Source organism: Atractosteus spatula, chromosome 7 (assembly GCF_055471065.1).
Source record: "Atractosteus spatula isolate fAtrSpa1 chromosome 7, fAtrSpa1.hap1, whole genome shotgun sequence".
Classification (NCBI taxonomy): domain Eukaryota; kingdom Metazoa; phylum Chordata; class Actinopteri; order Semionotiformes; family Lepisosteidae; genus Atractosteus; species Atractosteus spatula.
Genome location: NC_142712.1, coordinates 64,074,684 through 64,100,387, shown reverse-complemented (window position 1 = coordinate 64,100,387; position 25,704 = coordinate 64,074,684). Strand labels below are relative to the sequence as shown.

The 25,704-nt window shown below is 37.0% G+C and overlaps 1 protein-coding gene across 1 annotated transcript in view; it reads right to left on the bottom strand.

The window, feature by feature from the left end:
- LOC148831657 (AT-rich interactive domain-containing protein 3B-like) overlaps positions 1–25,267 on the bottom strand; it is a 53,902-nt gene extending 28,635 nt beyond the window's left edge. The window contains exons 1-2 of the mRNA XM_088920217.1: positions 25,210–25,267; positions 20,761–21,378 (exon numbers count right to left, since the gene is read on the bottom strand). Of these exons, the coding sequence (XP_088776343.1) occupies positions 20,761–21,378; positions 25,210–25,245 (654 nt within the window). The 5' untranslated portion in view covers positions 25,246–25,267. The remainder of the gene's footprint in view (positions 1–20,760; positions 21,379–25,209) is intronic.
- Between the last annotated feature and the right edge of the window lie 437 nt (positions 25,268–25,704).

Here is a 25,704-nt window from a genome sequence, read left to right as displayed (position 1 = left end):
TAATGTATCCTCTGCTGCTCATAGCGAACTTTTAGTTAACCCTTGATACACTACCCTTAACCCTTCAGTGTAACCCTGCCAGTCTTATCCTAGCAGAAAACACTTTCTCTAAAGGTTTGCTATATTTAAATGCCTGGTATTAATTGCATGACGCAAAATAAACTTTTCTCTATATACTCAACATAGCGTGCCATCTATGATTTCTAATGTTCAGCATAAGAAACTGGAAGCACAATACAATTGCATATACGCAAGACAATTAAAAAGAGGAGAAAAAAGAAAGCACAAAAGAACGACCCAGTAAAACCAAAAGTAAAACTATACATTAAAGAGTATTGTTCATACATAACTAAGTCTTTCGAAAACAGATGAAAAGTGTCTAACCAAGAGTTAAGAGACAAGGTGCCGTACACAAGAAGGCTCCATCACCCTGGTCCTTGGTGCCTGGTCTTCAGCATTTTTAAACAGCTTCAACTGGGAGATCAAGGATTAAGGGATTCACACTATTCCTTCATTTAGGGACAAGCTAAGTTTGCTGCTGGAAGAGGTGTTTGTGGGGCCAGCAGGGGGCACTCACCCTGCGGTCCATGTGGGTCCTAATGCCCCAGTATAGTGACGAGGACACTGTACTGTAAACAGGCGCCGTCCTTCAGATGAGACATAAAACTGAGGTCATTAAAAATCCCAGGGCGTTTCTCGAAAAGAGTAGGGGTGTTACCCCGGCGTCCTGGCCAAATTTCCCATTGGCCCTTATCAATCATGGCTTCCTAATAATCCCCATCTGTGAATTGGCTTCATTACTCTGCTCTCCTCCCCACTGATAGCCGATGTGTGGTGAGCGTTCTGGCACACTATGGCTGCCGTCACATCATCCAGGTGGGGCTGCACATTGGTGGTGGTGGAGGGGAGTCCCCATTACCTGTAAAGCGCTTTGAGTGGAGTGTCCAGAAAAGCGCTATATAAGTGTAAGCAATTATTATTATTTTTAAAAGACTGGTAAAACTAATAATAAACTTGAAGCTAGATCATTCAGTGTCTCACACATGAGCAATAGAACCAGAACGTCCACTCTAAATTGCACATGAATGCTGTAGAATTGACAGAAAGCTACAGTATGTGCTGATGAAGAGTACATTTAATAAAGAATTTAGCTTCAAGAAAATGGCCAGTGAAGATATTTGTGATTGGCAAACCTCTCTATCATTGAACTGTATCAAAACAAAGATTTCACTTTGCAATTACCAGATTTTAAATTTCTTTCCTTTTTAACTGATTATTTAGCATAAAAGGGTAAATAAATATGAGAGAAATGTTTCAAGGGTATCACAATGTCAACTGGACAACTGCTGGGAACCCTGAGGCACCAAGCATATTGTAAAACTCAATTCAGGTTTTAATGATCGAAAGAATAAATGTTACCACTGAACATAATGCCCCTTTAAGAAAGGTTACAAGATAATGGGAGGACTGAGCACTGTTAATTTATTTGATTATAGCAGTTGATTGACCCTTAGTTTTAAATATGTGAAACAATATCTTGAAGTCAAGACAATGCAAAAATCTCTGATTTGGATCAATTTCCCTTTTCTCCCCATTATGTTTTAAGTGTAAGTGTTTAAGTTTGCAGCTTAATATTTGCTCCCTATTTTCAGAAACCCAACATAAAAATTTACAAAATCCAAAAATGACAATACAAACACTGGGGGGGAGGCTATAAACTAGGCAAAGTGGTATTTGTGAAAAATCAGATGCAGTTAGAAAAGGTTTGAGCAATTTTTTTGCCACATAAGTGATAATATGACATCAAATGTTTATGGCACTGACCACAAACCATGTCTGCTACAGAGGCTATCCTCCTAAAAAAAGACACAAAGAAATGAGATCATTTCCTCTCCTAATGACCCACTAACACAGGTGCTCATCTGCTTCATTTCCATCCCTAATTGGGCCGTTGGCCAATCAGTCACGGGTCTGGGATAACCCAATTACTGATCGGATAGTTTTCCCAATAAAATCCTTTAACAGCATTACACAGGAGGGCGGCTGCCAAAACCCTACAAAGAGCAGAAATAAAACGCCTTTGTGTATGCGTGTGGGGGGTGTAAGAGCCTGTTTGGCAATCAAAGAGAGACTTTACACAGCTTCTCGGATAAAGACTTGTCACAAAAAATCAACTGTGCGTGAGGTTTAAAAATAAAAACAAAAAGGGTCTCTTGTGATTTTTGACATTCCTCTTTTGATCAACATCCTCTTCACATGTGGCTGCATGCCTCTGCCTTTTGTTGCAGCAGATTTCAGTTGTTCAATAAAACCACTGTTTAATTGAAAAATACAAAGCACAAAATGAAAGGCATCCCAAAAGGGGAAAAAAACATTTTTACAGTAACATTTGAACCAAAACAAATTCATAATGCAATATTCAAATACAGATATGAAAATTAAAAGATTAATAAATACCTAAAATATTAAGAGAAGATGATTAACAAAAATAGCACATGAAGGATATCAAGTATGGAAATCTGAAGTCAGTGGAAAAATACATTTCATATATTCAAAATTTAAGGGAAAACAGAAAAGTTACCAAAAGGCGACCAATTGCCAAACTGCAGTCCAGTTTCATTTTCAATGCTTTTGAATCCAGCTAAAAGTCATAAATTAATAGCAGTTTTCATCTCTACATTTAAACAACATGCTTCTACCAAAAACAATCAATGGGAATTAATGATAAAGTTTCATGGTATCAGCTAATGTTAGCTGCACTTTTAATAGCTTTAGGTTCTGTTTTTTAATAAATGTTCTATTACAATCCTCATCATAGTAGATTCAAACTTAACTGTAATCCATGGTTGCATTAATCAGATTAAATTCCCTGTTTGCTGAACAGATTCGTACAATTATTTTGGCAGTTGGTTACTTATTTTATGTAGTTTGGAAGTGAAAACTATTTGCTCAGGTATTTGGGTATTTGTGCAGATGAACAGCACTGAACACTTCAGTTTGTATTGTTTATATCAGCTTATATAGACTTGTCAGCAGTTTTTGTTCCATTTTCCAGGCTAACACTTCTTCATGTTGTATAAATGCTGCAATATGAATACAATCGGTTTTTCAATTCCAAAACACAGGGGTTTAAAATTCCCATTTAGTTCATGACTGTTCAGATAAGTAACTTGGGGCCCAGGCTAAAAAAGATCTAGAAAACCATTCTAACTTAAAGGGCTAGAGCTTCAAACTCCTGATTTAGAGACCGCTTAGTTATATGGAATGTTAAAATTCCAACACGTGTATTTTACATCAAGTTTACAAAACAAAAACGTAGCCTTCGTGGACTGCAAGTCATTTTTAGGTATTCCTTTTGGAAACCTATTTCAATAAAACAAATGTAAATGTTCTTCATATGACTGAATATTTAAAAATGACCTTGCACCACACAAGTTAAAATCTGTGCAATATTAAAATTAACATTGGTTAATTCAAGATCAGTAATGGTCAGCAGTGTGACACAAGGGCCTAATAGCTACAGGGCTGCAGAATCACCTGGGCTGAGAGTTTCAACTCTCTTCTTGAAAGTGATACAGCTAACAAAATAAAGTGGGTTTTTATTTCCTTTTTTCAGTAGCATATGCGGGTTAACTAATTACAAAGCGTTCAATTCCACCTTTAAAAAAATCAGATTGTTTAGGTTACCCATAAACAGGTCATTCACATTCTATAATGTGGTTGATTTAATCGCTGAGGCCCATGGAAAGGTAAACACAGGGCAAATGAACCCGATGACATCTGTGGTGTCCAGTTACTGTTAATAAATGGCAGGGTGTGAATAACCCAGCTTTCATTTCATGTCACCGGTGGGAAGCATGCGAACATTTGAGCGAAATCCTGAACCTAAAAGCTATCTCTCATATGGGAACTTTCTGGACTGAAGTAGCAACATCTACTACTGCTCATTATAGAGAGAAAAAAAAAGAATGATTCAAGTCTTGTCCAGATTTGCCTGCAACATTAATATCCTATTCCTTTCAATGGCTGTCATGACCCCCAGTGAGTTGGAATAATATTCTTGGACTGAGGTTTATTATACTGACACTCAATAAGCCACGTGGCATTTAACTTCTGGGTCTGGGTGCAGCTGTAAAACTGAACCCCTCCCTATTCTAAATGGATCCTGTGTTATAATAGAAGGGTATAATAAAAAGTCTATCCACACTAAAATGACTCTCAGATGAGTGTGAGGTTTAGCAAAACCCCACGCTAAGCTCTATTATTTGGAGACGACAGCAATAAAAACTGTAGCCATTTAATTTCTATTTCAGGAGACCCATGTTTTTCTGGAAGAGTACAATTTTAGAAACATTCCTTAACCTTTAGATTTAGATCCATGCGAACAATTCAACATATATAGTGAAATTAATTTGAATATTTCATAGACCTGCCTAGTGTTATCGTGTTTCAAGTCTTTGGGCATGCATTTCTCTATTTTTAACAGTTCTGTACACTTGTAAATTCTAAAATCACATCACATTATGCATCTATATAAGAATTCAAAATGAACAAAAATAACATGCAATGCATCACTGAGAAGAGCAAATCGTGAAGATGAAAAAGCAGTGCTGAACCATATATCCTGTTTAATTGAAATGGTAGCTCACTGCCAACTGGCAGAAAAGGTTGTTAGCATCCTCTATCCCATTCATAAGTGGGAGACTGTCTATTCTGTCAATCCCATACTCACATGACCCCCTGCCTTTGTCCCAGCAGCCCCTAGTGTTCTTAGCTGTCCTTATGATTGCTGTAAAAAGTAAGTCTTAAGACACCTGTAGTGTTGGAGAGAGAGCCATGAATAATTCATCATGCTCTGCTCTTTAAAACAAAGTTGACTTTACAGCTAGCGACTTCTTTTAATACCATATAGTTCTCCCTTTGTGACACGTGTATGACCTTCCAACATCAGTGGGTTAAAATACAAACTCCTACCAATGTGGTAAAGTTCAGATAGAGCAGGATGAAATACTGGCTTTTTTTTACACATGCACAAAAATGTGTTTCTTGAAGAAATTATAATAGAAATTATAGTAATGCTTCTTTAGGGTCTAAACTGTAGCAATACAGTAATAAAGGTAACAAGATAAAGTTTGCAAGTCATCTTAATGTATTTACAGCCCTCAAAGACAGTTACTTTGCTATTTAATTTACTAAGCAAAAGAAAAATTGTATTGAAACAAACTTATTTTCCTGTTCTGGAGCATTAAAGCACTACATAAGTGGTTCAATCTGCAGTTTAATAAGTCTTACTTCTAAAAAAAAAGTTAATTTAAAAATACAAGTGTAGTATTGACTGAATTTAAGAAAGCAGAAAAAACATTTTAAAATCTTTGTATAACCTTTTCCTAGAGGTTTGAAAAAAAAACTACAGTATTTGCAAAGGAAGGTTTACATCTGATTTTACATCTACACTATATTGTGCTGCCTGATTCCACATAGGCCAACACTCATTTAGCAAAGTGCACATTGATGACATGATTCAAAGGATAAGGGCCTACAGTTACAGTTTTAAATCCAGGCTACAGGTTTTTCAGGTTTTTCCTGTGTACAAACTCTTAAACGAGACAAAGCAAGACAGGCAAGAATCTTAATTTTGCAATTCAACTGGTTGACACTTGAAAAATATGGCAATACTCAAAGGTCCACCCACATGCTTAGGATATAATTAACAACTCGACCAAAAACATTAAATTATGCCACTAGCAGGGCAATATAAATGGAATTGTTGATTTAACTTCACAACAGTTTTTGCCAGTACCATAATTTCAGGACAAACATTTTAGCTAAATTATGTAGAACCCAGCAACTTTTAAACATTCAGGGTATATTTACACTCAGAATAATGGAACAATGTTTTTGCAGTTTTTGATACTAAGTCATTACAGTAACTACCCTACTAATCTTTCGGAATTGCTAGTTTCCAAATAGCAGACAGCAAAGAAATATCCAATCCAGTCTTAGTGATACTTCATATTCAAGGATGGAAGTTTCAAGGCTAAGCATGCCACAACAAAGTTAAATATCATCCATCATTTTTAAGACTCCATAGTCTTCACTTATGCCAAATGATACTGGTAACTGAATACCTCAATGAAGTGCATACACGTCTAGCAGAGCAACTTTTAATATAAACCACCTATAAAAAACATCCCCCACAAAAGAGACTAAAACAGTTAATTCCACAGCAGTTCAAGTGTCAGAAAATAGAGGAAGAATTCACCATGTAAGTAACACGTTTTGCACACTAGAAGTCTACAATGCTATTTATCAACAACAATACTAAAGGGCTCTCATGGGGGCCATTTTAGATTGTATGGAAACAGCCTTTAACCAGACTGTAAATGTCATGGCAACAGAATGATATTCTACTACATTTGGAGTTCATCTACAATACATTTTATACTGGACTACATTGCATTACAGATCACATTTCTAACAACATAAGTTTCCCCACAGGAAAAAGCCTAGCCCATGTGGTGACCACCACCTCGGCAGCCTCACCCCCTAGCTATCTAACAGCTAGATGACTGTACTAGCTATCTAATTATTGTAACTAAACCATATTGTCCTGAATAAGATGTTTGACCACAACAATAAGTTTGATCATACAGTATTCATCAAAGATGTAAGCTACCCGTGATGCTGACCACGGAAGACCTTTGCGCTTGAAACACAGAGGTATTTTCTGTATACAGCATGTCACCATTGTGTTCTTCCTGATATTGAGGTGATATTATTGTGTTACACCCAGTGAGGCAGTAAGTCTTTTTTCACTTTGAAAAATTAATTGGCAAGCGACAAAGGGAAATGGTATTTATCTGTGACCCAATGATTCAGCTGTGAAGAAACCTTCCATTTATTCTTCTACGTCTTACTAACAAGCTCTCTAGGGTCCAGAACCTAGAGAGAACCTTTGTGAGGTTCTCAAAAACTATGATGGCTTACAATCTGTATTAATGGTTTCTTTTAATCACATACAAAAAATACATTGGTTAATTAACGGACTCATGAGCCTCTATAACAGTTTCAGAATTTCACATTCGTTACTTCATTTTTTTTTTTAAATCAGCCTAGGTGTGGTAGAAATACGCGTGTTTTTCCTACCAAGGTGCGAGACCATGAGATTTCCTCCCAATCTGTGAAAATTGAAAGTTACAATATGTAGGCATTTATGTACCGCTGCGGCTGCTGGCTGGCAAATGATCTTATGGCGTATTATTACAAAACTATTTCAATATGGAATCTTGTGTTCACACATTTGTTTGGCCAGACAGCACCGATTTTTGGACAGGAGGCCCACCTGGTCTGCATACAACTACAGGAAACCCCAACATGAACTGGTGTGGATGTTTCCCACAATACAATGCTTATCTAGTTTGGAATTCATCAGTAAAGTATTTTGTGCTCTCAAGAGCAGCTTACAAAGCAGAATACAAATGGACAAAAGAACAAAATGGTAGTCAGACTCAATCTTTGTTATTTTACTCTTCATGTCAGTTTGCCACAGAGCTCTTAACAGAATTGTACAGCAGTTTTTAAAAAACAATTGCTATCATTTTAAGCAGAAAGAGAGCATCGGGTGTTAATTGTCTGCTCACTAAAATAAAAATACTTCCTTGCAAAAATGGTTTGAAACAACAGGAGTTAGTGTTATGTGCCATAAAGACAGTCTTCTCATGGTCATCGTTGTTAACACAAACACATTTTCACATACATTCACCTTGCTGGTATTAGAATTGCATATATAAAATTTGGAATGTACTGGGCTCACATGTTTGAGCCCTTTACATGATGGCCAAGTTACAAGAACAAAATTATACAGTAGCAAGAATTCAGATTCATATTTGAATACTGCCAGTTGATACTGGTCAGACTGAATTGTATAACATTTTCAAGTATTTGAAAAAAACAGCAATTATGCTTCCAGACTCATTAAAGATTTGTGATTTTATTTAATCATGTAAGTTATCACAATACAGAAATGATGGTTTGGTTGCCTTAAAATTAGTTTCTTTAAATATTTTATTTGTACACTGTCACTAAAACAGTCCTTCTTGTGCTGGAGCTATTTAACATGAAGTACATTCAACAGTATTTGTACATTTAACAAAGACATGCAAACATATCTTTGTACATTTCTGTTTTACTAAAGTGGGTGCTGAAATTCATTCAATATTTCAGATTCTTCTGAATTTCAATTACATGAAATGGTTAAATTATTTTTTCCATGTGAACTAAAACTGATTCATGGAATATTTGTTAATAGTTCACAAAATATTATTCCAATATTTCATTGGGTGGTCTATTTATGTCAGAAATATTTAAATTCATGAACAGGTCATTTCCGTTTGACACTTGTGTCCAATTCATAAACATCATGATGGAGTGAAATGCTCCTGAGCAGTTAATAGAAAGCCAACATTTATAAACCTTTTCACAAGGGTATCAAGCATAAACACCTTCATTATTTTTCAGCATAAAAGGCCATTTCTGCAATTGCAGGCTAAAGACAATAAGAAGCTTGGAAGTAATTTATGATTCACTGGACACAGTCAAATACCAGGCCTTCCAGGGCATGTAATATTTCATTTGAATAGAACAACTGCAATTAAATTCTTTGTTGGATTCTTGGAATAATTTATAATGCTTCCACTGGACAAGAACCGTGATAGGAGACAGCTCTTTATCTAGTAACAGCAGAAGGATCATATTACAGCTTGTTGCCAAACCTGACCTGAGAGATAAACCTAAGGCTGGTGAAATGACATTTGGGCAGCTAATGGCAAAAACGTTCAAGCAAAACTGAGGGGCAGGAGTTTCCAGACATTACTGATAGTAATACACTTAATCATTTATCATTTATGAAATGTAGGATTTCTTTGAGACTTATACGAGATGTTTGACAGTACAAGGAGAGGTTGATTGCCTTAAACAAAAAACAATCGCAGATGGTTGAAACGGGTAAGACAACTTATGCCTATCACAGCCTAGCACGCAAGGCCAATTACACCCAACAAGGCAGTAAATGCATAAAAGATATTTGCAGTGCCTTCATTTCAAGTTTGAAAATGACACAGAAATCTTGAATCAACAATTAGTGTCCATTTCTCTAAAAATGTAAGAATAAGCACTGCAAAATTAAACAATCTTCAAAACACTTTTGCATTAAACCCTACATGAGCAGGCAGTGTAAATCTTGTACCTGAGCAGAACCAAGTTTGTAGTAAGCCATTGTAAGATCTTGATAATAATCTGCTAAACTAAGCAAATTCTTGTTTAAATTTGGTAAAAGAGAAAGAATAAAAACAGCAAATCCTATGCCTATCAAGGACTAGATTGAGACACCTGCCAACAGAAAAAACCTTTTGAACAGCTGTGTGTTAACATTGCAATCTCATGTTACATTCGGCAGCTTTTCTTAAAAATTACCCTTTTATCTATGTAAAATTCATAACCTTTCTAAAAATCTTTAAAATCGTACATAATCTGTAACAATAATATATAATAATATGCAGCATACTGTATGATGTATATGTTTGTATATGGCTTATTTTCATTTAACAATAGGGCTATTTCTGTGCAGGCCTATTTTAACAGGGGTAAATGGTGTATAATGCTCTGTGAGTGAACAGAGTGAGGTTTTTTTGGACTAAATATTGGTGGACATGATCACTTAGCCCTTCAGCACAGATCTGCATTAATTTTTACACGCACACCCCATGAAGTTTGGAAGAACAGATACTGTTGATACAAACGAGTTTGGACAAATTAAAATTACATTGTCTAGTACAAGTACATTTATTATCTTAAATATACCACGTAACTTACATATTTTATAATTCAACATTTCTTATCACAGCTTGAATCTGACCCTCAACTACCAAGCTGGCAAAGTGCTTAATGAAACAGACCAGTATACAGTAGCATGAACCAGCAGTGCTACAGATTCTGTAAAATTCCAAAAATACTTTCAATTCTCTTTCTGAGCTTCTCAATTCAGAAAACAGCCTTTAGTGTATAAACTGAAAGTAGAAAGATTTTTTGAGGAGACCAGTTAATTAAACTGCACTGATTTTCTGCACCGTCTGGCTTACACAGACTGAAGTACATCCACAAATCTGGAATGGGTTTTCACACTCTGAAATTAGTCTGCAATTCAAAAGCGCACCACAACACTACAATTGTGAAATTGTGAAAAGGAAGTAACTGCTGATCTTACAGTAAACAGCTTGAAATAAATTAAACAAATTCAATTTCTATAGTAGTTTCTAAAAAAAAAACAAGATTTTTGTTTAAAGAGAAGATAAATAAAAGAACAGAATGGTATATTATATATATCATTACATATGTGCTTTAGGCTAAAATCTGTAGAACGGGCTTCCTAAGACCTATCAATTATTAAAGTCTGCATTTTACAATTGTATGCTTCATGTTAGCACAAAAGTCATGTCAGAGACAAACTAAAAAAAATTCTTGTTTTTATTTGATACACCAAAAAATCTTAATATTCAGAGAGAAACTTACCTTATTCAAAGACAAATTTATGCATGTCATGAGAAGTCATGTTTTTGATACAATGCAAAGAATGAATTACTGTAATTATGAATAGGTAATGTCTTTATACACTTTTTTAACTATACATTCTATTACCTATTGTTTCACAGTAATTTAAAAAAAGATGATGTACGCAAACAAAAACTGAATTTTAACTTGAGGATCATGTTTAAAATAATGATTTGTATGTTACAGGTTGCAGTGTATGAGTTGCAAGATCAGTTAGAACTTCTAGACACTGAAATGTTCTGTATGAGTAAGAAATGTTTCAAATAAAAAAAAACTGACTAAGCAAAGGTCTTTTGATCTTATTTTATAAATACTTCAAACCCATCTGTAAAATCATTCCATTGACAATGTAATTCTGTTAATAAAAATACCTTCTGACTAGGTGTTCATAAATGTGCAGTTCTGCACTAAGACTATTAATTGCATTTATAGGTACAGTAAACCATTATGCAATACAAAAAAATGAATAATCAATTATAATTAAGAGAACTAATCAATAAAATATGGAAGAACAATGGCCATTTAAGAAATGTCATTTATATAGTACTTGCAAACAATGCACACTGTAAAGGGGTGATTCATACTATGCCCATTTCCTCTTATGTCTTAGATGTTGCATATATTGCAACAAAAGCTGAATGTTACTGTCTTTTTAAAGCTTGTTACCACACAAGAAAATTGCATTTACTTGTTATTTAAAAGGCTCTTAATTGAATTATCCTCAGCACACAGAATTGAGAAAATAAATGGAATTTCATAAGGCAGTACCACAGATATTAATCTGCACAAATGTTAGCTGTTGTCCTACCCCTGCCCAAAGACGATTCCACTCGCATTTCTAGTGTTGTGACCTTTATGGCACGATCATTGTGAAACACAGCTGCTGGAAATGCATCTCTCCTTTACAGTTCTGACCTTGTATTTTATTCAAGAAGTCTATTCCCTTCTAAATTAAAATACATCTCTTGGCCAAGATACAATAACATTAAATCTAAAGTACATCCTATTTTTTTTACAAAGAGCCGAGACAATAGTTGAAACAGAAGGTCAAATGGCCAGAAAACGAGCTGCTACAAGTCTTTGAGATGGAGGGAGTCTGCCTCTTGGCACACCTGTTGAGGCTTGAGCAAAATGTGTGTCCCCAGGCAAAGTCTAACAAAATGGAGATTAATCACAGCAATTAGACCATCACCCCACAATGCAGAGAGGCCAAAGAAATCAGACCAAATGGCCCCATGCCCCACCCTGAACTCCCTTCAATAAAGAAGGGAAGCCAAAGACAAAGAGACAAGTTGGAAGAAGCTTATCAATGTGTCAGCGCAAGGAGCCAAAGCAAACAGATTTGCTGGTCATTGGGAGCTGTGTTAGGCAAACAGCTAGCCACATTTGCTCAGTTAAATCCCTTTCACCAAGATATCACATTCCTCAGCCTTGAAGCTCACCCTCCAATCATTTTAATGTCACTTTAACAGTTTGGTGCTGAGAAACAAGAATAAAGTAAACCACAGGACTGAGAAAAAAACGACTACGCTTCAAGTCCTTCATAGGATGTACTTTCTGAAACCCAAAGTTTCCAAACCAAAAAAATCAATTAAATGTCTAAAATCACCATAGACTGCATTTTATTTTTTTATCAATATGCATTTTGTACATGTACAGGGGATGGAGCTATAGAAACTGTCAAAAGTCAAAATTGTGGCCTTGCTGTTCAACCTCTGCCTTTTAAAACGAGCAAATATTTTTAAACCTCTTCACTGGTTCAAAAGATCCAATTGGAAATGCCTTACATATCTTAAATCTCTCAAAAAAATACCATCCACTTTAACAGATTTTTACAAGCAAACAGTCCAATGTATGCCTTGTCTTTCAAACCAGTTTTATATTCAGTTTTATTGTCCTGCAACTAAACAGCAAGGTGAATGTTTCAAAGGCTACTCTACTGTCAAGGCACTTAAAAAAAAAGAAAAGCTTGCAGACTTTTGTTTAACCTGCTGCCAAAAAAAAGTGTAGTTCAAGGGAAAAAAATACAAGCTATGGCCTACATTTTAGCTTTTGAAATACTATCTGGATCATTGGTTTTAAGGTGTGTTCACACCGCAACTGAAAAATCTTTAACCAATACAGTACAACTTTATTTTTTAGTTTTATTACATAAAATATATCAATCAAATTGACTGTTCTGTCCAGGAGCACATCAGTTATCAGCACACCTCATAGTTCTCCTTCAAATATAAAGCCTATTCTGGTATTACCGATGTATAATATGTGTTTGCGTTATTAAAATTATTAGCTTTACTACTAAAAAACAGTTATCATTGACATTCATGTTGGCTAAAAACAACTATGGCTGTAGAGCACACTACTGCAACACTTTCATTAAAGTATCATTCCACCATTAAGAAGGGAGTGCATGAGCTTGAGTTTATACAAACAACCCTATCAAACTGTGAAACAAGTTGGGCTGGCTTTATCATAGCATTCATTTGCTTGCTCAACAGGACTTGCACGTTTTTCCCCCCACAAGTATTAAGCAAGAACACGCAGACCTTGAGACATGAAAACAAAACTACCCATGACTTTTCTATAAGATATGAGTGCCAGACTGTAGAGCTTAAATAGACTTTTAAAAAACAGAAAAACTACAATCATATGGTAGTAACGAAAAATATACATTAGTTCTTAAAAATGCCATTTATGAATGTGGCATTAAATAAATTATATGCTTAAGCACTGACTATTTTTACATGTAATTACCTATGTTTTGGAATGCTCCCAATGTTTAATAAAAGCTAAAAAAGGAAGTGTGGGTTTGTCCAAGTTTATAACTTATATCGTTGTTATGTAAAAACATGTAATGTACTCTAATTATATCCATGTGCATTTTACATTCCCAAAATCTTCCTGTAACAAGCCATAAAAAGACTTCTTGTAGGAGATCTCAGTCAAGACATAGCCTTTCTCATGAATCCCAGAGGTTTCTCTCTGCTTTAAGTTTCTCATTAAAAGGCAGATCAGCTGTTGCACATCTGGAAAAAAAGAGCTGGTGCCAACGACCAGCTGGATTAGACAGAACATTCATCCAGTAAAGGCAGACAAATTCCATCCACGATTAACAAGTCTATCAAATGCTTCAGTTAAAGGGCTCAGCCAAAGGATGAAATGCAGTCATAAAACTACATCCTCCAGTTGTGCAGCAGCTCCAGAGGAGTTAGATTCTTAAATGGCTTTGTGCCAAATTGCTTCTGAAGCTGAGAAAAGGATCAGAGCAGTGGTATTAAATAAGGTTAAGCAAGCCCTACACACTAGGAAAGATTGTCTTTTTTAATTTAATTTAAGAGATCTTTTTAGTGGTAAACTTCTTTATCCTTAGTATCCTAAATAGTTAAATGTATCCTTATTAATTAAATGTGTGATACTTATTTTACCTTCCCAAGTGACACAAATTGCTTAAATATTTGACACAACCTAATTCACTGTTATTCAACATCTTCACACATGCTGTGCTGTCTTGGAAAGTGTTCATGGGCATTTTGGCAGGTAAACAGGCACACCTGACAGAGCTAAAAAAGGAGGTCTGATCACAATGCATTTGTCATACCTCCAGGTGGCGAAATTTGTGAAATCTGGGGATCCACACAGTACGTCCCCCACACACAACACATGACCTCCTCTTCACTATGAGCTACTGTCTGCGACAAATGACTAGTTACATATGCCAACTGTTATATATGGCACTTTGTCAGAAAATTACCTTCTTCTTGAAACACTGCATACATCAATTACATGAAAACACTAGGAAGTTATGTTATTGAATAACTTGATTTTAATACATCACAAGCATGTTGCTTTAAGATTCTGGAAATTCTTATTTTTTGTAATTTGGTTTTGTCAAACACCATAAGGCAATGTTACATGGAAATAATGATTAAAGATAAGTATGATGACTATATCTATTTTACCACAGCATTTAACTAAACCGTGACATCTCTCTTGCCTGCTTGAAATCCTGGAGTGTTTGACATGTAAGCTGTACACTTTACTTTCCATTACCATAGCAGACTGGGAGAAAGAGTACTTCTTCCACGGAGCCATGGAAGGATGAGCTACTCAATTAAAGTGGTAAACTTTTCACAGATCAACACCAACACAACACCAGTCACCACCACTGCGGTCTTCCCCCCCGACACCTCAATCCAAACATTTGTCTCTTAACAGCAAGTGAATGAAGCAAACCATGGTGAAAATTTGAACACAGCCAGGAATGAGGAAGTAAGCAGACAGATAAAATGCCTGTAAAATTGCTTACCCCCTTCTACCCTCTAGTTCTTTCGTTACAGCTTCCCTTATGTTTTGTGAAATGAATTAACAGCTCACAAGTCCCAGGAAGTCTGGGGTGTGGTCTTTGACTAGATTGAGCTCCAGAGGAGAATGCTTACTATCTGAAGAGTTAACTCTTTAATTCTGTCTGGAATGTTTCCTTTGGGTGGGGCAGTGCAATCTGGAAAAAGCAACCCCCTCCCCCCCTTTGGAGCTGAATTAAATATCTTAATACAAGGTTTAAAGATCCTTCAGAAATGTGTAGTCTCTCACTAAGCTCTTTCTGTGTAAAACAGACCAGCACACTGATCTAATTAATAATGAACCAAACTGAAGGCCCAAGAACAGTTACACTGAATTCCCTGCATAATGCCACACACATTGAAAAGCAAATGTTTATACATTCATTTTATAAACATCTTTCAAACACGGAGCTAAAGTCTGCTTAAAGATCAGGAAATGGTATGTTGAGCATGGGGCCTGTTGTGATGTCACACAGTCTTTTTATTCTTATTACTTCAAAGAAAAAAAAACATACTTTAACACTGTTATTTAAAAAACACAAGCTCGGGTGTTAATTCGGGTTCGGTTACTTTAACAAATTATTGCAGAAATTTGATATGTATGAAGAAGATACAGATTTTAAAAATATATATTTTTATGTAAAAAATAGGTGGATCATTACTTCATCCTAACATCTCACTTTGCCAATAAAAAATAAAGCATAGAGACCTATACAAACCTTATTTATAGCATACTTTCATCTCTTTTCAAAAAGATAGTATTTCCCCTTTATTTCTTACTCACTTTCTCCAATTATTTTTAATACCTATAACGTAGTACTCCATGCTCATGCAGCATTTTCTGACAGCTACAGCATTTCAAAGCTCAGGAAGTTAAGACCTCCCTAGGTGAAACACAGCAGACATTCGTTTAGAATACCACTCTTAGAACTGATGGTATAAGGCTTTCCCAGGAGCCACAAATACTTGAAAGTTTCTTTTTTCTGTACATAATAAATAAATCAAACCGTCTTTTGTTTTATTAAGAGCAGGGCTGAGAACGGCCCATTCAAGATAGTATATGAGGTAAATCCATGAGCCTTCAATCTTTCACTTTTTGTGGTCTTGACTTAGTTGCCTGGGGCTGCAGTTACCTTGGGAACTTTATGGTTTGAGCCTCCTCCCAAATGGGAAACTAAGCCACAATCTAAAACAGAAAACTGAATACCTCAACCATCTAGTTCCATCTGCCCTAAAGATAAATGAGACATTTAAGGTACTCGTCCAGAGCAAGCCCCAAATGCCCTCAAAATATTGGTTTTCTGTGATGTAAAAAAGTAGCCACCATTGGTAATCTTGCTAAAAATGAAGTTAAAATAATTAATAGGTAACAATGTCAAATCTGCATTACTTTATCAACACCATGCTGAGTCAGACACTTATACAATCAGAAAGATGGCAAACTACAAGTATCTAAACTGCACAACAAAATCATATCCCAAAAATATTGTAACCAAACAATTTATTTTTGTACATTACCTAAAGAACAACAATAATAGTAAAAATTCAATGGTTCCACAAATAACTCACTTTACTCTGGGTTGTATAATTTTAATCAATTTGAAGTAGCTGAAGACTTCATTTCTTACGCAGGCTTGATGGGTTGCTGGGAAACAGCTAAATTATGCAACAGTATTCAACAAATAGGTCCTAATGCATTAGCAACACAAGAGGATGGAGTTTAATGATCTAGAAAGAAGCAGACGTAAATCTCCCTTAAATGGCACGGTCAGGGCAATGGTATAGATTCCACTATCAGATTTTTCCTTTCCAATACAGCAAAAGCTGGAAATGAAACCTAGCCTTTCTAGAGGGCAGTCAAAACAACCCAAAAATTTTAAAAATTAAGCAAATACGGGCAGGACATTTTATCCTGCTTCTCACCACCCCTCAACAGGTTTTAATGTAATTTCCTCAGTGCATTAAAAAATAAAGCTACTTAAAATAAATTACATTCCATCTGACAACTTAATCCCCCTCTCCTAATGTACAAGGTCTCTGAGGGGCAAGCACATTCTGAGTATCTGCCTCCTAAATTAAAAAAAACAGCAGATACAGGGACCAATACCTATCATTAAGATGTAGCCAAGAGAACTACTGGACAATTAATCTTGGCGTTTTGTTGATTAAAAACCTATTAATCACCATGGATTACTCCAGGCCCTGCACTTGCTTGACAAGGGGTGTGGAAGAAAACGTGGCTGTCAGAATGCTCTAAAGGGATAGTCCAGAGGTCTCAAGAGAGATGAAGGCCTCGTTTTCTGGAATAGGCCTTGTCAACAAGAGGTCTAAAAACTGCTAGGCCTCACTGCTGACAGCCTTTCTTGACAGCATGTTGCGGAGGTTCTTTTGTCTGTTCTCTTGTTTAACAATTATTTACTCTGCTGTTTAGGCCAGGGGCGAGGTCAAAAGACATACATCAATGACAAAAATGGACCCCTCCACATACACAGATATATACAACCACCCCCCACCATCATTTTAGGGAGACTGACACAATGCATGCGACATCTGTTGCCCTTCTCCAAAACCCTCATGCTGATAAAGCAATCAAAAGAAATGTAATAATACCCTCCCTCCCAAAGAAGGCACAATTTAAGTTAGCAGTGAAAGGCAACTGAATATTACATGCAAAGAAACAAGATGTACAGGTAATAAACAGATTCAGCTGCAAATCCTCTACCCTCTCACTCTGAAGAAACCGCAGACAATCTACAATTATGAGTCATTCTCCACCACAGTTTTTCCCATAATGCAGCTAGCAGGTTTATCCAACTCTCTTGCTAATGTTTCAGTTTACAGATAACATTCCCACCCTTCAGTCAATCTGTACTGCTGCTGAATGATACATGTCTGTGGTAAACCCCACCCTCCTGCTACTACAGCCTCTTTGATCTAGCACTGTCCCTATTGTCACATAAAGATGCTATCTGTATTTTACGATCACTGGGAGAGAAAAATAAAAATAAACAGCAACCACACCACAAGTGCATGTGGCGTTTGTCTGTTATGCACAAACAGCTGTGTGAGAGTATGTCCATGTGAAGCTCTGCTGAAATTAGGTAAAACATTCCATGAGAAAAATTCACATGGAGAAGTTTGGACTGATTGCCATAATAAAGTACAATAGCCCAGCAATTCGAAACAAGATCGCTGAACCACAAAAACATCATCATAAGGAAGCATCACAGCAATCCTTTTAAATGGTCAGATGTGGAAGGTATAGGAGCTCAGGATCACTGACAACTAGTCGGCACAACTTGTGGTTATGGACTATTTATATTTTCGCAGTGTAAAAAAAGACAGCTTGGGTTTTGGCACACAGCCTCCTTCAAACTGTGTCGGCACGAGCTCATTGACGAACTGTCAAAAGTTCAGTACTGTACTCGCGGTCTTCCACACTCCCACACTCCGGCTGAGGCTGTCTAACTCCACTGCTTGGATGCAGGCCAGCCTGCTACTGGATTGCCAGAAGCCCTTTCCTGGAAGGCCGAAGAGCACACTTTGAGAGTTGATTCTGGCAGAGCGCCAGGCCACACTTCGAGGATTTTGGCTACAAAGGCATGCTAGTCTCTCGAGAGTAATGGTGTGACACAAAGACAACGGTTGGGACACATAAAGGCAGATTAACCATTACTCCCAGCAGGAGCAGTTCACCCTTTTTGTAAATCAAAACAAAGCATGTGACAGAAGAAAAAGGAAAATCTGACGCAGGGTTATTATTCTCCAATCAAAATACACCTTTGCATAAGCTTCACAGCCCTGTTCATCATTATAATACATACATGTATCCATTAAAGGAAATAAAGTAAACAACACAAATTTAAACCAAATTGTATTTCAGCTTTCACTGGTTTGACAACAAAGTTTCTTTCAGAAAAATAATAGACAAAGACCTCAGGTCTGAGGAGGACAAAGTGAACTATCATAAAGTTCAAGTCAAGAGTATGGTTAAATTAGGTGATAAATAAGATGGTTAAATTGGTTTGCTTGTAAAGCAAAGTTGAACTGACTTTGAGACTCCGAGATGCATTACAATAATCTCTTATTACTGTATCAAGTTTAATCCCCTTTTGTCTGTTTAAATGTTCATTTGGCACTGATCAATATAATTTGTAAATCTGAAACTACTTACATTTCTAGTGTGCAAATGTATTTAGGAAATACACCAGTGGGTTGTGTGAAAGTATTTTATGCAACACTAAAAAGGAATCCTTTGTAGTAATGAAAAATACAGATCACATATTGCTCTCAAAATGAGATCTGAAAAATAAGATACACTCAAATGTTGGGGCAAAATGGCTACTCCACTACACTTCAGATATGACTCCAATTATGGAACAAATAATAGGTTTATTCCATGCTGAAATTTTCAGCACGGAATAAACCTTTACTTGTTCCTTTACAGCCTACGCTTGCTGATGAAGCTGCCCACCTTAGCTACTTCATGACTACAATTATATTTAGTACTGTTTATTCAGCTGAGGCATTACTGTCAGATAATTTGATATCCTTGTTTGTGATAGTGAATTGATTAATCCGAGTTGTTTCAAGGGACAACCAAGGAGCTGATAAAGCTAGTTTTACCTTAAGCTCATACCACTGAACATTAGGATCAGGTAACGGGTTTATTCCATGTTGAAAAGAAAAGAAAGAAAACACAAAGTTTCGGCTGTGAAGCCTTCTTCAGGCGTGAGCCCACAGGTTTCACATCCGATCATATGGAAGTGCCAGGCAGGAACTTTAGCAAACAAGCTATTCACTGTAATTACTGAAGTTACATCTTGCCACACAATTTTGACTATTGTGTGCATCGTTCATTTGACATTAATGGAAACAATATGAAAATACTTTTAAAGAATGACCACACTTTCAGATGTGGCATCTGAGACCGTGAAAGGGGCTGAGATATCACTCACTTCTGTTAGTTCACAGCTGGTGTTCTGCCTGCCATGTTGAACAACAACAAGAAAAAAAACTGAATGCAACCACATCTTGAGTACAGAAATTAAAAGCTGACTAAAACAGAAGAATAGACAAATGCCTCCATTCCTAGAAAAAAAAGTACACTTCTAGTAAGCAGTCTTATCTGACAGGACCTGCTGTTTTCACTCTACTGAGAAACTTTTTTTTCCAAAACCAGCCACAAATGAAGTAATGAACAATTATGCAGCTGGAAAATTGATATATACATTTCAAGTTAAATTTATACATAATTAAAACTTCACAAAATCAAATTTTTAATTGGTCTATAATAATATAAAATCAAGGGATGGAAGATAAGAGAACACTACATTCAAAGACTTAGGTTAATCCAAGTCTACTAAAGAAAAGTCCCACGACCATTTCAGGCTACAGTGGAGAAAACTCACATTCTATCCATCTGTGGATACAGATGGATACAGTTTGATAAGTTTTCCCCCACCTCAGAGTCCAAAAAGAATAAAGGACACACTGGACTACTATGCTAAATCTGATCTCTCAACATGCCAATTAGTGAGAAAACATCCACGCAAGTAGAATCACTCATCTATTTACCTTTTTCAGAGTTGGATTTAAAGAACCCTGTCTATGGCATCGTGTTTCTGGTGGACATTCATAATCCTCCCCTCATCTCGTTTTGAGATTCATAGGCAGAAGAATATGACACACGTCTCAAAATTTAAAGTGAGGCACCCCCCACAAAACAGAATGACAACCAAAATAGGACTTTTCAGTCTTCACATCCTTAAACCAGCATCAAGAGAATCCCCTGAGCGGAAGACTAAGGCCTTACCTGTTTGAACTGTTCGTCGTAACTCCAGTCTGCTTGGCCATTTGGGGATGTGGACGAGTGGGGTCCATTTGGTGAGTGACTCTCCTCTTCGGGCTCCTGCTTCACCTTGACAGCAGTGGTTGGGGCACTCGTTGAGCTAACAGGGGGGGCATAGGATCCCGATGCGATGCGGTGGCCTTGTTGGAGTGCTAGAGTCTGCTTCCGGAGGTACTCTAGTCCCCCTCCTTCCTCCTCCTCACTTCCATCCTCCTCACCTTCCATCATATCTTCATCCTCTGAGTCCCGGCCTCCATCCTCTTCCTCGTGCTCCGAATCTACGCTGCTCTGGTCCGAGGCCCTCTGTCCACCAGCGATTCCTCCGGGCAGACTCTTATTCAGGTACCCCTGGGGCAACTGGCTTCCTGAAGCCCGGGCAGCTGCCAAGATGGCCTGCTGTGCTGCTACCTGCTGGGCATACATGATATGGGCTTCGCGCAGGTGGCGCTCCTTCCTCTCGCGGTTTTCCATTTCGAGCCGGGCCTGCTGCTGTCTCTGCAGCTGCTCCATCACTGCCTCCAACTTGACCCCGGCGTGGGCGTGAGGGTACGGTGGGCTCAGGCCTTCCTGGGACAAACTGGGCTAGGTGCACAGAGAGAGAATGGAAGAGAAAGGGGGTCAGTACATCAGCAAAAAAAGGGTAACTTGAAGCAACACTTCACAAAACAAATAGCTGAGGTCCAATCAATCTTCTGCCTCTTTATAGACTTGCAGATGATGTGCAGAGGACACAAAAACCTGCCTTTTCCTTAACATGTGGAACAGTTTGATAACATGGGCATGAGTGTAAAGGAGCAGCGTGTCTTCATATAAAAAGCATAACTTCACTTCTCTCTACCAGTCATAAAGATATAAAACAAGATGCTTCATGCCTTCGGACAACGCAAGTATATTAAGAGAAGAAATGTTTTCTTGTTTAAAAAAAGCAGGAGCAGAAACCATATATTGCCAACAAAAGATACTTTACTGGATTTTAACAAAATTATTTTTTTCTAAACTACTTTTCTGAACTTGCATCAGACATCCTGTAAAATATATATCTCCTTAAATCCTATTATTTTTCCAAAATCAAAGCTTCTGTCAAAATCTGAAGCACCAGCAACGATGGCCATAGATTTTTCAATAAGGTTCATCATACACATTGATTCTGGCACACTCCTGAATCCATAAAAAGGACACTGAAAGCAAGATACAGAGATGTTTTTAAGATCACTTTATTGGCCATATACAATTTCTTGCATTAGGAATTTGTCTTTTTTGCATACCCCAGCTTGCTCTCCACGAGATGCAGACACACAGACAGGGAGAGAAGCCTGGGGTCAGAGCGCAGGGTCAGCCATTGTACAGCGCCCCTGGAGCAGTTGGGGTTAAGGGCCTTGCTCAGGGGCCCAACGGAGTAGGATTCCTCTGCCGGCCGTAGAATTTGAACCAGCAACCTTCCAGCCACAGGCGCAGATCCTTAGCCACAGAGCTACCGCTCTGCCCCAGCAACAGCAAAGATACAGCATCCCTCGATTTCACATTAATCTAGTAAGTTTACATTCTGAAATTAGTTTAAAAAAAGGAAACCAGTACAATTTTTTTCTAACTTGATGACAAACCCAAATTAATTTTTTAACCCACTTCTGCCCCCATGCCTGTATTTCACTTTGTAAGTGACAAAATATACTTTCCCACTCCGTCAGTGAATGCAAACACTGATGTGATAAAAAATCCAAACCAACATTCGCTGTTCATTTGTGCATAGGCTGAAGCAGTCAGAAATGGTTAGCCTGCTCTTATGACCATTACTGGGATTTTTACATCTTTCAAAATATAGAAAAGACTGTATATTTGAGAAAAGTGTAAAAGAAACCCTTGAACCCTTTAGACAGCCAGCAGCAATATCACCCTGCAACTCACAACTGGCAACCCACTGAAGCAAAGCAGATGTGAGCCTGGTCAGTACCTGGATGGGAGACCTCCTGGGAAAAACTAAGGTTGCTGCTGGTAGAGGTGTTAGTGGACAGAACAGAGCTCATATTTTAAATGTAGCACTAAAGAAATTCATGTTTTGAGAGACCAGCTCCATTTGCCTCATACAAATCTGATGGTTGACAAAACATTGTGGGGATATATAATCATCATATAACCTTGCATTAAAAAAAATAAAAATGGTATTGTCCTGCTAGACATACTAGACATTTTCTGTATTCTGCATACAGTTCAATTATGCATGTGGAAAGAATAATTCCAAGTTGTACAAAAAAAGGCTGCCAGTTTTACATCGGCAGCAAAAGAAAGACAAATACCAACCAATATAAGAGTAAAGTCTCTTTTTAAATTGTGGCTTATGAGGAAAATGGGGGAAAGTAAAAAGAAAACAGGGAAATGAATTATTTTGAAAATGTTTTCATGTCATAGGATATTTAAATACAGTTGTGTGGAACTTATTTACCTCGAGCTCACTGTGGCAAATCAGGGTCTAAAGAAAATGTTTAGTTGTCAGAGGTAAAATTTACCAAGTAATAAAGGTTACTTATACACCACTGTTTTATTTGTATTTTGATAAGCAGAATTTTATCTATTGTAGTTCAGTTTTGCAATGGTTAAGATATTAAATAAAAACAATTGTGACATCAATTGTACTACAATACAACGGATCAAATGCCAGTATTTCATTATGGCGTTCGTTCAGGGAAATATTACAAATGCAAATGATCGATTAACTATTTGTATGGCATGCATTATTACAATAAGTTACTTACTGTAACCTCCACCCCCAGAAAGAAAATAAACGCTTTAACACGTACAGTATTTCTTCAATTTAGATCATTTCTAGACTATGGACAGCTGTCAGAGCAGTGTTTTTCCTTCAAAACATTCACATTAAAATTTAATTGCCTAGGATCGATATCCCGAGAATTTCCAATTCGCTTAATGCCGCCCACTTTACTGTGAGGCATGCGTAACGTATATAAGACAGATAAAAGAAATTAGTTGCGGGTTGTCCTACAACGGGAAAATCAAATCTACATAAACAAAAGAATGTTTATACATAATACCAGAACAGATGTGGAAAAGTATTCTTGGTTCTTTTAAAAAAAATAGAGATAAGGCCTTCCTTATCTGAGAGGGAAGCAATATGGATAGAAAATTACATAATTTTAGGTTTAAAAAACGTGCGTTTTCCCCCCCATCTATAGCTCAATTGTACCTTTGTATTTATGAATAAAGTAATAATTCATTTAAAGATAGTAACTTAGGATATACGCGACATTATTTTATCAAATATTTTCGATTTAACGATCATTAAACACCATATTTTAAGTTTATTAGAGGCTTACAATCGTTTGAAACTGATGTACTTCTATAGCTAGATGCAAGAGATTTTACTTAAGGCATTTTAAATAACTAAAAGATGTACAAGTGGTTGATTTTATTAACACAAAATAAAGGCGAAACGTGAAAAAGGTTTGCATACACAGATGTACTTTACGTTTTAGTCACAAATATACCGACTCAATACTGCTGTGCAATGGTTAAACTACAAGCCTCGTTTTCCCCGGATCTGCAATAAAAGTTTAGCTCACACGCGGGCAGCCCAGAAGCTGGGGTCGTGTTTTCTAGTTTAATTGGACTTACAGCATTCTCAAAATTAAACACAGGACGCCGCTGTCAAATATCTGATGTATAGCCTATTTATTTTAACAAAAGCTAATCTTTGTTAAAAAAACATACAACCGAAGACACCTTGTTTCACAAAGCTAAGCTTTTGTATCGAGTTCTTCCCTGTGGTTAAACTGTTTTAACAATGGTGTTTATTCAGACACTAAAATATTTTAAGAACATTTACAGATTATACTGCTTTATTTTTAAAATAATGTAAAAACAAATCTATAGAACAAACTTGCATTGAACCATTTAGGATATTTGCACGGCGCGCTTCAGTAGGAAGGGAATGAATGAATCAAACCGTCTCCTTACTGTAAACTCAAGGTATTATGCCTTTCGTTTTAACACAAATTATCGACTAACCCAGACCACTTGTAAGAGTAGCACGAAAACGTATGTAAATATACATTTGCACGGATACTTTTATTACTGTGAACAGCCTGTTAAAATATTTCCAGGTGGCGGTTTACTATTGAATGCATCCTTTGAAGTTTGCAAAATGTATACATACCCTCACGTAAACAAAAAGTAGCACGTAGCAGTAAATAATCCAATTCAAACCAAATCTCCCTGGACATAAAACAGACAATCGAAATTAGTCAAAACAGAAGTATAGTTTGATTTCCCCCTTACAATCACCGATGTTCTGTTAATTTCCGCTCCGCTTTGGGAAGAGATCCAAACCGATGCCATTTCGCCTTGCCAATACTACTAGCGCTAATACATATCAGAGCTCAACGCCGATGGGTGAAAACTCACCATTTGAGCCTTGCTGCTACCGGAGTTGTCCACCATCCCTCCTAACCTTTCCTCTTTCTGGAACGAATTCAAACAAAAATCCACTTGGGTCCTGCAGTGCTCCACGAAATCCCGAAGCGGTTGAAAGTTAGCCGACCCTTTGTGACTATGTACGAAAAGAGGAATTTCTTAATTTATGATTAACTCCCCCAGACCCCCCGTCTTCATTCCTCGGAACTGTGTGCCGGCTCTCACACTCCTTGCTTGTCTTTTTACTGAATTAAACCCCCAGCCTAAGGCCCGCCCTGTCAGCAACAAGTTCCTGCCTCAGGGCTCAGAAACACTGTGGAATAATTACGGCACGTATGCAAAACATATTTAAATCTATGCAGAAATCCGCATAAAACTGAGTATCTTGATGATGACAGTGGTAGAATGGTAATGACGACCTTTAACGGAAAAAAAACGTATTTTCTTAGATGAAATTATTGTTGCTGTTGATGTTAAGAGTGCTAA